The 17,231-nt window shown below is 39.5% G+C and overlaps 1 protein-coding gene across 1 annotated transcript; it reads right to left on the bottom strand.

The window, feature by feature from the left end:
• Positions 1-2,137: 2,137 nt before the first annotated feature.
• ALG12 (ALG12 alpha-1,6-mannosyltransferase) lies at positions 2,138-17,173 on the bottom strand. Its single transcript, XM_042018252.1, has 10 exons — positions 17,088-17,173; positions 13,146-13,335; positions 12,863-12,995; positions 12,181-12,354; positions 10,727-10,921; positions 9,273-9,376; positions 8,570-8,793; positions 7,675-7,844; positions 7,425-7,500; positions 2,138-3,464 (listed from the first exon to the last, which is right to left on the bottom strand). Exons 2-10 carry the CDS (start codon positions 13,308-13,310, stop codon positions 3,233-3,235), a joined length of 1,473 nt encoding a protein of 490 aa, XP_041874186.1. The 5' UTR covers positions 13,311-13,335; positions 17,088-17,173; the 3' UTR covers positions 2,138-3,232.
• Between the last annotated feature and the right edge of the window lie 58 nt (positions 17,174-17,231).

Raw genomic sequence — 17,231 nt, 5'->3', positions numbered from 1 at the left:
TGGTGATGTGTTTTTGACCAAATAATCTGTTGGACTTTTTACAGGAACAAGCATTGCTTGCAAGAAATTAAGTGAAACTTGAAAGAGCAATGGATGATGCTACGCATTTGACCCTTGGAGATTTTAACAAGACACCCTAAAAAAAATCTCATTCTATAGCAGCATTATAGATGAACTGTACTATCTTTTTGCTTTATTTAGGTTAATTCAATCTTCAGTTAATTCAATATGCTCACCTTATTTCTGCTTTTGTTTAGAAAAGCTGAACTTTATGATAGGATTGTTTGTAATCATTCAAGTCAAAAGGTGTTTTTCTTTTAAGAATTTAAATAGGCATGAGAAATTTATTAAAGTCCCCTCAGAAATTCCCCCAAGTGTTCAGTTTCTGTCCTCCTACCTGTCCCATTCATTCTTCCTTCTATGTCCCCCAAATGCAGAAGAACTTGTAACACCCCACTTCAAGTTTGTAGGAGCAAGAGACTTCCTTCATGCCCTCTTATATCTAAGGGGACTTAAACTCACACTTCTTTCCTCCATGCAAGTACACTGAATATTAATTTATATTAAAGGAGAAAAGCTGTATTGTTTTTGTGGAGCTAAAGAACAGCAACACAAGATCTGGAGGTGACAAGATTCATTTAAGAAAAAGGAGAGATGGATTTAGTTTCTGTTCCAAGGATTTCTTGTTTTATTCAAAGCAGCCTTTAGGGAAAAACTTCATCCCAATTCGCCAGCTGCCCCTTATTCCAAGTGTGGGCCACCATAATATTCATGGCCTGTGCTTGAGGTGGATACCCATAGAATCATAGTTAGAAAGGACACACAAACATCATCAAAAGTCAGCTCCTGGCCCTGCACAGGACATCTCCAAGAGTCACACCAGGTGCCTGAGCGTGTTGTCCAAACACTTCTTGAACTGTCAGGCTAGTGCTGTGACCACTTCCCTGGGGAGCTGTTCCAGTGTCCAACTGCCCTCTGGGTGAAGAACCTTTTCCTATTATCCAGCTTAAACTTTCCCTAATACATGCTGTTAGAGAGGTCATATAGCCACAGGTACTGTGGTGCTCCATGTATTGCCTTGGTCACAATCTAGCCCTTTTATCTACAAAACCAAAGTTGTAGATTTTCAAACTAAGCACTTTGAATACCCATATATGGAGAATAAATATAACAGGGCCCAAATAAACTTCAGACACTTCAGAACTACAGTATCTTTTTCCTGTCTCTTTGCATGTATTTTACTTTTCTCTACCCCAAATAGAGTAAAAGGCCAGTTTGAGCAGATGGTTTCTATTTCCATGGGTGATGAGGCTGTGAACAGTAGAACACTCAAGCTCCATAGCTGAACACCATCACCAGTGCAAGTCCCACAGGTAGCACCTACACACCAGAGTAAAAGTCTGTGGAAGGACCCTACATGGTGTATGATAACTCAGCAAGGTGAAACTCTTCAAGTGCCTCATGTCTACATATTCTGTGCCACCTCAGACAGTAGCTTGAGATGCCTATTCTTCAAGCATAGTAGCCCTAGGTTTTCTCTGTAGGTAACAGAAGCAAGTTCCTGCAGAGGGATTCTGACAACTGGGGATTTGGAAAGCTGGAGTAACCACACTGACATTTGTATACACCTGGGCAGAATAAGTTTTAGTTTGGGTTCTTGAGCTGTGGATTACAGTGTGGGGGAGTTACATAAAGTCCATGATTAGCCTTAACATGAAGGCCTACCTACATCCTTAAACAAGTTTCCCTTTGTGTGGTTCCAAATTTGCAGCTATTTGCACATGTATTTCCTTCTGTCTCTTGTGAATTGTTTGATGTTCAGACTGGCTTTGGAGGAAGTTAAGTTTTCTTCCAAAGACAAGTCAAATAGATAATACTTGAATGATTTAAATTTCAAGAGAGGCCAGAGACTGGACCAACAAGTTCTGCAGGTTGCCTTTGCCAGATCTGCTCAGGCTGAGGAAGCCTGGGCAACAACAGCCACCCACGAGGGAGCAGGCTCCACCCCACCAGATCAGTTCCTCTGATACATAATCTAGAGGATAAAAAGAAAACATGGTCCCAAAAACGGAAACATATACAGGTAAAGGTAGTTCCTGAATCAAGCAAGTTTAAGAGTAAAAAGAAAACAAACAAATAAAACCTAAACCACTTTATTCCATAATTACATTTTACTCAAGTTTTCAGTCAGCAAGGAAAAGTTTTCTGCCCATGATAATTTCAGCAATTCAGGTATTTTACACTAATGGAGCTTCTATCATATTACAACTGGCCCTAACCAAAATTCTAACTTTTTTTCCTTGTTCCATTCAGCAATCTATGCAGACATGCTTAATAGGAACATCTAATAAAGAAACTACAGAGCATGCAATCTTATTCTAGTTTATAGAATGCAGCACATGGCACATTAGAGTACTCCTTTCCAAAGGGATTACTTAATAAAAAAAAGGAAAACAGCACCTATCTTGAAGTAAGTATTTTCATAGGTAAATTTTTGCACTGCAAATTAAGGTATCATTACAGCAGAAGAGGGGAAACATCATTTTAAAAATTCATTTTCCTGGAAAATCCAAGTTGCTGCTTTTTCATTAACTGTTGGAATGAAGATAATCATCCTCAGTACTCAAATCTGTTATAAAACAGTGCTTGTCAAGAGGTCCAACTGCTTTTTAAGTGAATGTTTCACTTTCATTAGTTTGGTAGCCTACAGGGCACAATTAGATATGATGATGAAGCTACAATGAATATGGCTTTCCTATGTTGATAACATCATTAGGTTTCACACAGGTGATCTGACAGCTGAGGGGGTTACAATCCTGCAGATACATTAAGTAATACATCTTTGTACACACAGATTACATATCAAATTATTGCCGTAGCACAAGCCTGTTGATTTTGTATTTTATATGGGACAATTAAGACGTGCCTGTGCTACATGATGAAACAGACTGCCAAACCAAGTAGACAGGTTTTACTTATATCACTAAACTTGCAGGCAACCTCTCTCAAACACATCTAACAATACAACTCAGTATACTGAGTATATACTGACTAGGAATGCACTGTAATATTTATGTAAGAAACAGGACGGAGCTAAATACCAATAAATACAGAGATTTTCCGTGCCTTTCCAAAGAAGCTGAGTTGCAGTGCTGGAATGACAATTTGCTGCTGTCTTACATAGTTCAGTCATCAGGAAAATCACATCAAAAGACTTACTTAAAATTCACAGTCAAGATGATAGAGGAAGTTTTTCCAACAGTACTAGTTTTGGTTTCAAGTTTAAAGTAAAAGGAGGTAGTGCACTAAGGTTCAACCCAATTTTACTGATGCCAGGTATATTTGCCAGTGGCCTGTGGGTTGTCTTATAATGTGATATTTGAAGAGGGTTTGTTTCCATCAGTATATGTGTGTAAGAAAACATCAACTGGTCTCCTGGTTTAACATCTTCTCTTTTGTCATACCTGTAAAGAATAAAGAAAGTTCATTTTTATTCCTTGCTTTACCTATTATGGCCATTATTGCAGAGGCATGTAGCATCCAAGATGAAACAAAAAGGAACATTCTCAATTACATCTCCTGATCAAATAGTACTAGAAGAGGAAATAGTAATTTTGAAGAATTTAGGGGCTTGGTCATTCCATGCAAGTCTTTCTGCTGCTATTGTGATATAAACCACAACTCCTAGAAAATTTACTAGTTCCCTATTTGAATTCAGTGGAGAAAGGACACCAAAGCCTAAGAAACTGGGCCAATTTTAAAGTTTTGCTCTACAAGAACTGCATTTGGAGAAAGGTGGGTTTTTTGTTTTGGTTTTGGTTTTTTTGCTGGTTTTTGTTTGTTTGTGGGGTTTTTTAGTAATTCTAGAAAGTACATTATGTGGTACTTAAGCAGAAACCTTTTTCTTCTGGTAGGCATACATTAGAGCAGGAGCCTCAGAGAGCAGCAGGGAGAAGACCTCCTTGAACACTGGAGGAAAGAAAGAGCCTGGTAGTTACAGTACTAATTTGGCATTTGTTATTCATAAGTTCAGTTCCCTGATCTACTACATGTTTGGGCAGGCCACTTTGGGTCAGCTTTTATAAACTGCTTAAGTACCAGAATACATATAAATCATATATTAAAAAAAAAAAAAAAATAAAAAAGTAACTACTGAGTTCTAGGATTATTTATTATGTACACTTACAATTATTTCTTAAAAGGACTTATGTTCAATCTAGCTGTAGAGGAAATTTACAGGATGAGAAAACAAGCGACTTAGCCATTTGGCAGGGATGTGAAAGATCTAGTTTCAGCCACTTTTCATCTGATCTAAGCCCAAAACTGAAGTTCATTATCTCTTAAGAGCTGTATGAACCCCTTTAATCTTCTAGGAATCAGGACAGGTCTCCCTCTCTGTCTCATGAAGACATGGTTCTACTTTGCAGTAGTTATTTACTCATTCACTGAGGAGAGTCCAGTGCACTTTATAGCCTAAGGGTTAGGATATTCATACTGGACATGGCAGCCTGATCGAGTCCTCAATCCAGCAACTTCAAAGGAGAAGAAAGAGGTAAATTCACTCCAAAACACTCCATAAACCACTGTTAGGCTCTGTAATCTGAGTGAAGAGCAGTGCCCCATTCTTCACCTTTTCTGTTGCCCTGTTCTGTGAACTGTTTTCTACCAGTACCTGGAGCTCCTATTCTTAGGCACCTGAATCCTTGCACACATTTCACAGGCATCTTACTCAGGCTGTGACTTTCCTTGCAGGCATGGACAAAGGTAGGGAAGCAGACCAGTCCCAGCCCTACATACCCTAAAATGCACCTAGGATTAAATCCAGCCCGCATCTTTGGCAATGTGTGTCTTTGCAGGCCTGGCCTCTCATCTGCCTGAATTCCCTGAAATATCTGTTGATATTTTTGTAATGCCGCCTGACGGGGCAGTGATTAACACTTAAGATATTTGAAGGAAGTACTTTATGGAAAACTAAAGGTTTTCTGTGGATTGTTAACTAAAATTCTGGCACCTCAGAAAAGTCCCCAGGCTGGCAGAATTTGTGTGTGTTACTAAACACACCATATAATGCAGAATTAGACTTTGCACACTGAACAGGTGTTTTCTTCTTCTAAAACAATTGCATGTTGATTTCACCTGCTATTTCCAAAAATATCACAATACCCCTTAGGTTGATAGATGCATCCAAACTGGCAGAAAGAACAGCATTACTTTGTAACAACCTTACCAACTACTAATTTCACATTTTCTTCATCAGCAAGTAAAAGGCCTTTCATCTGGCTGCAAGCATTTCTGAATTTTATTATTTTTAAATATTTTAAGCTTACACAGCATATTTATTCAGGGTTCAAAGAGACTGCACTAATTGAAGACAAGACTGTAACACCTGTTCTGTGTAAGAACCTGCATCAAGCTCCTTTCCATCACCCTTTGAAGAAAAATAATAGATTGCTTGCATTTTTCTTGAGGCAAATAGATCTAATCTGAGCACACTACTGAAAGCTGTTAACTTTAAGACACTTTTATTTATGGATTGCAGTTATCTGATGAATCATCAGCCTTCATAGCCACCTCATCCCTAATCTGTTTCTACCTGACATACACTGTCTATGAAGATGCTAAGTTATTTTTCACCCATCTGAAAGGCTGTCATTTTCTTGGACAAAGAGAAAATGGACAGTTTGTGTCACTAAACTTTGCACTACTGTGCTGTCAGACCAAGAGGTAGTCTTGTGTATGATGCTTAGTTGTGGATTTTGCCTGATTCTTTTGATGTGAAACTTTATGCTGAATCAGCCCTTCCTTGAGGCTTTGTTTTGCTGAGTACAGATAAAAGTGAGAACCTGCTCTGTAGCTGCAACACTATGAAACATCCATCAGTGACAGGGATATTATTCATTCACCTTCCAATCCCACTACAGCCTTACAAGCCCAAAGCAATCCAAAACTCACCAACTCAAAAAGTGCATTGGAATGAAGCACTATTTAGAGAGTAGACTTGTATTCAGAGTAGTGTGTGTATTTATTAAAAAACCCCAAAAACTGACACATTTTAGCTATCATGCATGTTCTATCCCCTGTACTCTAGCAGCTTAATGTCTCCTCCTGATTCATGGCTTAAGACTTTCTCTAGATTCAATATACAAAAAATAATTTGAAATAAACAGTAGGTAACTGGGAAGGCTTTAGACAGTCTTTACCATTATGAGAGTGCTTGGAAATAAAAAAAGGCATAGCAAGATCAATGATTTTTGTAATTCTCCTGGAAGCATTCTTTCCCCTTCTTCAGCTTTACTTCCAAAGTACTTTTATCTCTAAACATCCCAATAATTAAATTATGTTTGTTCATCTGGTTTTCAATACTGTAACTGCAGGAAAAAACCCTCCATGCTCAGAGCACCTCTTAAACCAAAATCTGCTTGTGTTGCTTTTGTTTTGTGCACTACAAAGGGAGGATTTGTGTTACCTTCTAATGAATCATTTTCATTAAGATGATTTTCATTTAAATTAAAAACTTACACTTCAGCTGAAGAGGTAGGCCTAAGAATCAGAAAGGTTTTGGTTTGCATCCTGAAAAGCAAATAATGCCATCCCACAATGTTTCCTACTATTCATTCCAATATTCCAACTCTTAGAAGTGTTTATCTATCACTGCTGGTCATAGTAACAAAGCACTCAACAGCCTTCTCTCAGAGCTAATGAGTATGTTCACAGCTGCAGCTTCAACGCCATCTATATGAAGGATGTTCCACATAAAAACAGACTTTCAATATTAAAATGTACATGAACCTCACATTGCCACACATCATTCAGACAAACAAGTAACTATACGCTGTTCTGCCAAGAACATCTGTGTTTCACAAGGTGAACAGTGGGGTACCAAACCTAGCTGCATTTAATATATTGGTGTAAATTTTGGTAAGCTAACAATTTCTGTGCTGTTTCTGACATCTTTAGAATCAGAGAATCATTAAGGTTGGAAAAGATACCTAAGAGCATCAAGTCCAATAGTCACCATATTCACACATTTTTTTAACATTTTCAGGGATGGTGACTCCACCACTTCCCTGGGCAGCATGTTACAGTGCTTGACAACCCTTGCCATGAAGGAATTTTGCCTAGTATCACATCTAAACCTCCCCTGGCACAACTTGAGGCTACTTCCTCTCATCCTTTGAAATATTCTATGCTTTATAGGCAAATCAGAATCAACCAAAACAATGAAAAAATACTGCGGTGCTTTATTTCTGAAATGGCAGCACTGCGGACATCAACAATTCTCTGAAGATTCACATTGTTCTTGAGCTGGTTTAATAAATACGCTGTACCAGAAATTGTGTTTGCAGTGCTTGTCCCTGTGCATATGCAAAAAGGGAAAAAGCAGGCTACTGTCCTCAGATCAAAATACCTCATTCAGAACATACCTCCAATCGGAATTGATTTCTAGAAACCGAGAAACTCCTGTTTGTGCTGCAGCCACATCAATATGAACAGAGACATCTACATAAATAAAGAAAACAGAATACAGTTTCAAAATTCTTCTAAGTACACTAAATTAACAAAATAGTAACAAAAAACATGCATGTACCTAGTTTGAAAAAGTAGTATTCAATACATGTAAAGACATACTGGAATTAAAATCAGGTGAACATACCTCAAGCCAGCTTTACATACCTGCTGTTGAAGGTACCAACTCATGTAACTTCTGAATTGCCACTCCTCCAGGATAATTGAAATGTGAAACATATAAAGATGTTCCTGAATAAACAGCATTAGCTAGAAGATGCATTATAATAAAGAAAGATCCAAGTTTGTACAGCCAGGATCTCCGGTAGTTATTCAGACTGTTGAGGAAGAGAAAAACAAGGAAGAATAAACTATTATTTTCTTTCATACTGGTCACTAACTACTGTGACATAACTAACTCCACTTCTATATAAATAAAGATTAATGCAAATTTTATTAATCCTGTATGGCATGTATTTATTAGCAATTTCTAGAAGATTAACTTCTAGGGACACTTAGATTATTCTCATTAATAAAGCTAAGACAAACTTATCAATAAAGCTAAGTCTTTCTTTGTTTAAAAACTTCAGCTATGAATGTATTCTCTTTCAAAGAAGTTAAACTCTGAACTTCAATTTGTTTACTCAATATACCCAAACACAACTGTTTAACTCCCTGTTTCACAAGCCTTGTCTGTGTATTGAACTATCTCCTGAGCTAAGTTGTGTTAACAGCACAAGAGTACATTGGAATATGTCTTTTTTCTGGTAGATAAAATAAACTGCATTGTAACAACAGAACAGTAAAATTTGGGCTCTATTCTCAATTCTCCTCCAGACTTCCCAAATAGTCCTGTCAAAGCATTTGACTTTTCCCTGTTTCCACTTCTCTCTGTAGTCAAATGGGTACAAATGACCTTGATCTCCTTTCTATGGCATATGAACATTTCCGTATGGTCCAGACTTCAAGATGGAAAAAAGTGCATAAGAATAGTAATAACAGCTTTTGTTTTGCATTTTTAGAGGAAAAACAACCCAACAAACAAACAGGATTTTGAACTTACATTCGTGAGCACATTTTAGCAGCCACTATGTTGAAGACAGGGAAAGTATAGATGATGAAACGCAGCTCTTTGTGTGGGAGAAACGAATACAAGAAAATAAAGCCCAGTGCTGGCAAAAGTAAAATCCGAGTTCTCTTTTCTGTTACCCCTAAAGGTACAAATACTATGCTGCATCCCAAAGCACGAGGCAGGGCTGAATAGAAATACCACAAGAAGGGAGAGGTCTTCAAGGTGAAAAGAGTTAAGGATGCTTTCACTGCTAACAACTAAAGTAATTATTCTTTACACTAGTCCCCACAAATTTTTGGGTATATATTTGCAAATATGCAGTATACTTTTTGTATACACATTCTTCCGGCCTTTCGTTTCCTGCCTTATCGCCTTATCTTTGGAGAACTAAAAGCAGCTGCTTAACTGTGTTCACATCACCCAACAGAGGCACATCAAATGGCACTAATGACGGGCAACATGAAAAACCAAGGGGAAGAAACCTGGCTTTACATTGGTAGAACACAAAGAGGCAAGAAAAAAGTTAGCAGAGGAAACCTAAAATTTGCAGAAACACCTACGAGACAGACATTGTCTCTCGTAAGTTTCAAATAATATAAAATAGAATCTAACACCCTGAGTCTCAGGAATAAGTCACATCACGACTTTGCTTTGGCTGGTAGTGTTCTTTTTCCCGGGATGTTGCAAAGGATACTCCCCAGTTGGAACTTTTGTTTAAAACTGTGTTATACCAGAGCACTTTCCCCTCAGGCCACACAAGTTGCCTCCAAAACAGAGAATCCACAGCAACTGTTAGCCCTAGAAGAATTAAAGGGATACAAATCTGCATGAATTAAAAACCAGGGCAAAGCAAACTAACACATCCAAATAGCACATATACAGCATATTGAGACCAAAATTAACTGAAACATGCATTGTAAGCCTCACCAGAAACCATAGAGAAGGCTGAATATGTCTGTCTTGAAGAGAAAATGCAGGAAAGGGAGACACTTCTGAATAAAAGCCTTAAAAGAAGCATGTTAGATATGAATCCAATTGGGATTCACCCCACTCCAACCCAAGATGTGAAAAAAGTGGTTTAATTGAGGTTTGTTTTAAAAGAGTATTAAGAGCATTAAATGTAGTGAATGATAAGAAGCTCATGTTAACTTCAAATAGTACTAAATAATTTTTTATTGTAAAGCTAAAGTTGTTTTTTGTTAAGTCAGAAAAAACAATCATGAAGTTTCTATTCTATTACTATTCATTAGGTGGAGGGAGAAAGAGGATAAGGAATGAAAGGCAAGAAGAAAAGCAGCAAAACTGTCAGCCCCATCTCCTCCACTCAGCTCTGTGAAAACTGCTCTGGTATTTAGGGATTTTGCTCAAATAGGAAATGGGAGTGCCAGTGGTTAATTTCCACTGGACATCCAAACTCTTACATCATGAGGTGCCTCCAAATGCACCTGGCATAATTGTGAAGTGTTCCTATTGTGCACACTTTGAGGGTCATCACCACGTATCTGATAACAGCATTTTTAACTAGGCAGGCTGGCAGAGCAGCTTAAGAGTATTTAGGTGCATATATACACGGGTCTTCCACAGATGGACAGAGACAAGGGAATTCTTCAACCTCTTCAGCATGGAAATCATTGAAGCTGTTAAATTGAATTTAATAAGGGAACAGAGCTGAACTGTAACTCTCCCCACAACCCTCTTGCTTGGTATCTCTGTCTGTCACACCATTGTATTTTATCCTGGGACTCAGCTCATCACCACGGCAATAGATACTACAACCAATAATATGCACAAGTAGCTACAGCCAAGTACTAATTGTAATGAAGTCAACTTGCACATCTAAGCCTCTTTAAGATCAGGACATTACACTGTAAGCATCTAAAGACAAGAGGCCATAGTAGCTTTCTCTGCTCTTTGCACACCTATTTCCTCACGTAGAAATTTTCAAAGAAATAAAAGATCTGGTCGTATTATTAGCAAATAGAGTCAAACCAAAACAAAAACAACCCGCAACACCCCGCTTACCGCCTCTCCCCACCCCCATCCCCCCCCAAAAAAGCACCTTAAGGGCTATTCACCAGATAAATCAGTCAAAACTCCAGACTTCTCTTGAATTCAATGTCATTTGCTTTCTTCCAAGCAAACACTTACCCAACCAAAACATTCCAGCAGGAACAGCATGGGAAAGCACCTTGAAAATGGAGATTCTTTTAGTTAATAATGTCACCAGGAGCATGAGGCCTAAGAATATGCAGAGCTCTGATCTGAAGACTATGATCGCCAAAGCTGAGAACCAAATGAATGGCCTTTGCTTTTGCTGTATCCAAAATGTCAATGCCAGAAGCACTGCAAAAAACAAACAAACAAAAACCCCAAAATACATCATCCGACATACTGAATTATTAATTTTCTAAAGGGTAACACTCAATGCTGTCTTTTTGTTCCTCTAACTTCCCACCAATCCTCTCTTGGTCTTCCTAACATTTCGAGTCCAGAAATTCTTCCTGCGCTAGAAAAATGTAGTTTAGAACAACGCACAGCTTTATATTGTTGATGCTTAAGTAATCAGGAAAAGTATAACCACAAAAGGAACACATGGGAACTCTTTCTAGACAGCATATTTAATTGAATGTTGAGGGGGGAAAAAGGAAAAACAAACCTAAAGGAGTACTGAAAGCCTCTCAAACTACAATTCATAATTATTATTGCTCAGTATCAGCTGAGCAGTTAGGGAGAAAGATCTATAAATTCATTTGCATGATTAGGTGGAACACACTATATCTCTACAGATGAAGCTGTCCCTACTTTAATTTAAATCTCTATATAGTAAAGTGCTTATGATCCTAAGGAAAACACATGAAATATTAAGAGTAGAAGATCATGAAATAACTTGTATTTTTTAATACCTGTAGAAATTACCTGAGGCATTTATTACTACACAGAGTTTATCTGACAATTCATCTGCTTTTGTTTCTCATTTCTGATCTATACAGGTTCTTACATCAACCTCACAATTTTATTAGCGGAACAACTTGCACTGAAGCATTTAGTGACTCAGTTAATATCTCTCACATGTGATTAATTTTCCTTCTCATCAGCTCTGGGGGAAAACTATATGTAGAGAAGGGTTTTGTTTTTTTTTCTTTTTTTACTTTAAGTGTAGAAACTGCTGCATTTGTAGACAACTTCAGAAGAGGAACGTAGAGATGTTGCAGTAGGAATTTCTTCCACAGTCTCATGAGAAAGTTGTTTCCTGTGCAGCCTAAGTTCACAGGCTTTTTTGAACTGCAGGCGTACCTCATGCCTTTCCATAGCTCTATGCTTTATGCATTAGATATGTGTACTCAAACTTCTAGCTAATCAAAGCCATCTGACAAAACCCACACGTACTCAAGATTCAATAAAACTTGATTCAACAGTCATTGTAAGCATATATGGTTAAAAAAAATAAAGAAACCTCAACTTAAGCTTTCTAGTCTTGTTATCACACAATTTAATCAAGTAGATATGTTAATTTGGTCTGACCATACTTTTCCTGTGCTTTAACTACTGATACACTTGAAAAGAAGTTTTAGATTTTAAATTTTTTCCCATGAAATACCTACCAAAAGGAAGCGCAAACACATTAGGGAGGGTTCTTGTACAATAAAACATCAAATGAAACTGAGTAACAGTGATGAGACAGAAGATTGATGCTGTAGTTGCTCCAAACTGTTTTCTAACTTCTTTCTGAAGCTTCCATAACGTGTAAATCACACTGAGCCCCAAACTTCCTCGGACTATTAGGAGAATAAAAACAGGAATTAAAAAGCAGTATCAGATGATCACTGATGAATGGCCACGTTATGCAATGTAACGGGAAGATGTTCCGAGGATTAACACTTAAGATACCACGATATAACTACCTTCAAAGAAACAAAAACCCAAACAAAACTCCATTTAGTTTATTTATTCTAATCCACTTTTAACTCTGCACAAAGGTCAGTGCTGCCATGCTGAAGTTAAGGATCCTTTCTGAAGCGTACATGGGAGTGTACTCTCTGAAAACACTTGAGACACTTGCTTTTTCTACACTGCCTGACATTTGTTAGCACGGACTTTCTGTGTGCTGTTAGTTAGTCCCCAAAGAGGGAGCCGAATGGCCATGCTGGCCCCCAGTACCATAGTTTGGGTTTCCCCTCATTGAGGAGAACACCACGATTTAACCATTGATCCAAACACTGTAGCAACAACGTTTTTACTGATGGACTAATGGGTGACATCTCTGAGGATTTGAAGTTCTCATACCTATCAGCTGGGAGTAAAACTTGGACATTCTTAGCACAGAAAGTAGGTAGATAGCTGGGCTGGAAAGAGCAGCAATAAAAATTGGTCCAAGGAACGTTCTTGGGACAACTCCAGGAAATTCATGATGGTCATACTGCAAAAAGGAGAATCTACTTAAAATAGGGAAGTCAGAATCAAGGGAAAATAAATCATATTCACACTGCATTTATCCTACACATATTGCAGGGAATTGCAATACGGTCCAAAACACTGTCCAAAATTGAAGACATTCTTTTTAATTTACCTTATCCAAGTCCAGCTGGTGGTACACCACATCATGAATAGCTTGTAGGTTAAAGCTTTCTTCCACTTTTGTAAAAGGACAGACGGTTAAATGAATAAAGGCCACAACAATAAGCAGCAGCAGCAATGGAAATGACCGTGCACTTGAGCTCCTCTTCTGACCCATCTTGGCTTTGAAATTCACATGTATTCTATTATTATTAAAAAGAAAATAAAAAGAAATTACATTAATAACATGGCATGAAGTGTACAACCAGAAAAAAAGATTGATGATGCAAGGAAAATGTACTACAGCAGTCGAAAAGTTTAAACAAAGACAAATAAGTCAAATAATCCAGGAAATTTTTCACTACATTCAATGAATTACGGTAGTCAAAAATATATTCAGGAAGCATTTCAGGATTTATGCAACCCTTTGTAGATGTAATTGTTCTAGTTTTCACCTAAAAAATCTCAAGACAACATGGACCCTACCTAAGAAAGTATATCCCTCTGCATTCCATACTGCCCCCACTGCTGAGAGTGTCACCTCAATTACGCCTGCGCTTTGTGGGACAGACAGCTTTGTCATTTACCCTCACTTTAACTGCTCATCGGATTTACAAATCATCTGTAGCACATACTCTCTTATTTGTTCAGGGCTCCAAAAACAGTAGGAGAGGATCCGCGAGGATGAGAAATTATTCAGAAAAGAGCACTTTGATCTCCTGTGTTTGCCAGCAGTTAGGTCTGGACTTGGCCAGAGAAGGACAAATCCCCTCTGGCACCCATACATGTCACTATGGCATGAGACAGTCTGTACCCCATCCTTCACGCTTCCACCCAGAAATGAAGGCCCCCCCCTCTCCCTAGTGCTTCATCTCACAACACTGCTGAGCCATTCTTCTGGTAGTATTTATGTTGTATTTTATCATTATGATAAAATCATGTGTCTGGGTGACGTCAGAGCAAATCTGTGTCATGTTCTTTTAATTTAAGCTTCCCAATTTTTAGTAAGTTTACGATTTAATAAAAGACAAGAGATTTTGGTCATTGCTATTCTTGCTCTGTTCTCACAGAAACGGTATTTCAAAAACAGCACTTTTAAGGTACAACTGGGGTTTTGGTTAGAGATGTTTTCTCCTGTGTTTTGGTCTAAATATGTCCATCAAACAGATGTAAGATAGTTGGCAGATTTCCTAGCAACTGCCTCCTAGAGCTACCTTTTCCTGAAATGATGTTTGTGCTGCTCATTAGTAAAAATAAGAGCAAGCTCATGTTCCTTATATGCACAACTAGCACCAATAAATCCTGAAATTTATGTATTTCCTGTAAATTGCATGTATCTACATATTATTTTAAATATCTCACTGACTGCATCTCTTTTTCTGATGATTGCCTCTCCTACAGACTGTGACCGAACCTCTAAGCCTGGGCTCAAAGACAAAGAATTGTCAGGAACCTAAACAAACCCTTTATCCCAGGGAGTGGGAATAGCCTTTTTTACCTGTGCCTAGTATTACTTTGTGAGAATGGATAAAGATGGTTTATGCTACAACAGAATCCTTTTCCCACAGGAGTAGGAGAAGAGGCATGGGGACTGACATCAGGAGCACCTCAAAAAGTGTCTGGCAAGAATTAAGTCCTTGCACAGGGCAATTTATCTTGCACAAATTCTTGTCTACAGAAGGCAATCTTGCTGAATTCTTCCAATAAATGCAGACGAATCTCATGTTTCTGGCCAAACTTTAATGAGGAGAAAAATGGACACTGAAGGGTGAATCCACTGTTGCACACAGCTACAGGACACTTGAGCAGCTCATGCATCAGGTGAAACAGTATATAGGTATTCACCAGCAAGGTAGGTATTCCTGACTCCAAATTCACAGCTTCTTAACACTGCAGGTATTTTAGGATCCAACAAATCCTTATAATAAATCCTATATAAAAATCCAAGTGCCAAGAAGCTCAACTTTTTCCTTCTTAATTACATCAACTGCATAATAAAGAGCTATTACCTTCAACTATAAATACTGCATTCATTATCCTCTGGCCAATCTACAACACAGCCTGCTCCTGGTATCTTTAGCTGATAACCACATGAGTAATCAGTCTGCAACTTCCTAAATCAGAATGAAAGTGAAGCTACATATCCCACACACAGTTTATCACAAGCTTTTTTTTTTTTTATCCTGTTGACTCCAATCCTTTTGTATGCCTGAAGAAAGTGAGCATGCCAGCATACTTGTATATCTTGAAGATAATTATATGCATTATAAATACTGAAATTCCCTGAAGGGAAACATGCTAGAAGATAAAAAACCAAAGCATGAAGACAACACCCAGGTTTCTGAGATAAAGCCTAATAAATTCAGTGGTCTTGTCAAGACCCAAGATAACTTGCTCTGTTGAAAATCAATGCTGACAAGCATCAAAATTCAAGTGGAATTTATGAAGACAGGTAGACACTGAATTTGATGATTAAAATAAATTTGCCGTATAAAAGCAAAATACTTGCAATTATAGTTTTTTATTTTATAAATGCCAAAACCACAGAAACAGATTTTCACTTATTAAAAATAATTTAATAATGAAGCTTAGAGTAATAAGCAAGTACATATAGGTTTGTCCATTGATCATATTCTGGCAACTTCAGATGAATCTTCTTCAGGCCTCTACAACATACCCACACTGACTGCCCCCAAGGAACCTACATCAAGGCTGAATCATAGAAGAGCAGGTTTTTTTAAAATAAAGAATTCATCTTTTCCCGGAATTAAACTGAGTGAAAAAAAAAAATCGGATTTTTATGTTAAAAAAAAGGCTGAGGTACTTCCATCAAAAATGGTTTGTTGCCATTTTATACTTTTTCAGTGGAATTATCATTAGTTCAAATAGACTTTTTATTCTTCCCGTGAAAAACCTACCACATCTTTATCTCTTACGTTTTTCAGGCACTCATCAGAAGAGGTATCACAGAGTTTGGCAGCCAAACTGCACGTTAAATCTGTCTACAGTCATTTCACTCCCTCACACAGAGGCGTCTAAGCAGAACCACCAAGTGCACCCTGCCATAAGGTCTTCCCTCTTGATCTAGTTTTGGCAAAACCCATTTTGTACGATCTTAAATTTCCACGGCTTTTTTCCTACGCTTTAATAGTTCCTCCAACTTTGTTCTAGAGTTAACACCTCAATGAGGTCAGATTTAAACCTTGTAATTGCTGGGATTGCTTTTTCTTCTTGCATTAGGAAAAAACCGCACAGTTACTATTCTTATATACACTTCCTCATGAGTTTGGGGACTAGCTGGGAAAAAAAATAAAAAGCTAGGAGAAAAAAAGAAGATAAAGTTGAAGCAGGAAACAAAGTATGGGACACTACCAGACACAAAGGTACGATGGAGCTATAGAGAAAGAAATGTCGCTCTTGGAGCCGGGGAAGAAACATGCAGCATGCTCTCGACTGAAACCGACTTAAATTCAAGCCGAACACCCTCCCCGCGCCCCCCTCGTCCCCGGGAGCCCCGGCCCCAGCAGGGGACACCGGGACACCCGCCCAGCCCAGCCCCCCAGGTGCGCGCCAGGGAGGCTGTGCAGTCCCGCCCGTCCGGTCATCCTGTGAGGGGGCTCCGCGGGGGCTTCAGGCCGAGACCAAACGCCACCCGCTGCACCGCGCCCGAGCCGCCAGGCCCCCGCGGCAGGGGCAGGGACCGCGCCCCGCGCGCACCGCTCAGGAGGCGGCTGCCCTGCCCTGCCCGGCCCCGCTCCCTCCCTCCACGCCACAGCTCCCGCGCCCGGGAGGCAGAGAGCGGGGACTGCCGCCTGGCAGCGCCCGGCGGGGCTCCCGGGAACGCCCTCTGGCCCGGCTGCAGTAAAGGCACGGGCAGCTGGCGGCTCTCCCGCCCGGCCGCTGCCCCCTCCCTCCCGCCGGCCCGGGCAGCGCCCGCCGCCCGTCTCGCACTCACCGCGCGCGCGCCCACGTGGCCACCCCGCAGAGGGCGCCGGCAGCGCGGGAGCGGCAGCGCCGGCCCCGCCAGCACGTGACCTCCTCCCCCGCCGGCCATGTTAGGTGAGGGCAGGGCACGCCCCCGGCAGCAAGAGGTCTCCGC

The sequence above is a fragment of the Corvus kubaryi genome, unplaced genomic scaffold (assembly GCF_017639235.1).
Source record: "Corvus kubaryi isolate FWS band 111438036 unplaced genomic scaffold, C.kubaryi_AGA036_p1.0 137, whole genome shotgun sequence".
Classification (NCBI taxonomy): Eukaryota; Metazoa; Chordata; class Aves; order Passeriformes; family Corvidae; genus Corvus; species Corvus kubaryi.
This window is presented reverse-complemented; position numbering and strand designations above follow the sequence as displayed.

Bases quoted from the DNA above. Each gene is read 5' to 3' on its own strand.
- ALG12 (XM_042018252.1), bottom strand. From the start codon at position 13,310: ATGGGTCAGAAGAGGAGCTCAAGTGCACGGTCATTTCCATTGCTGCTG. The intron at 8,794-9,272 runs GTATCCTTTGCA...TTCACCTTGAAG, and splicing joins ACAAAAGTTCCAACTGGGGA to ACCTCTCCCTTCTTGTGGTA. The intron at 7,501-7,674 runs GTATGTAAAGCT...TTATTTATGTAG, and splicing joins GTTGGTACCTTCAACAGCAG to ATGTCTCTGTTCATATTGAT.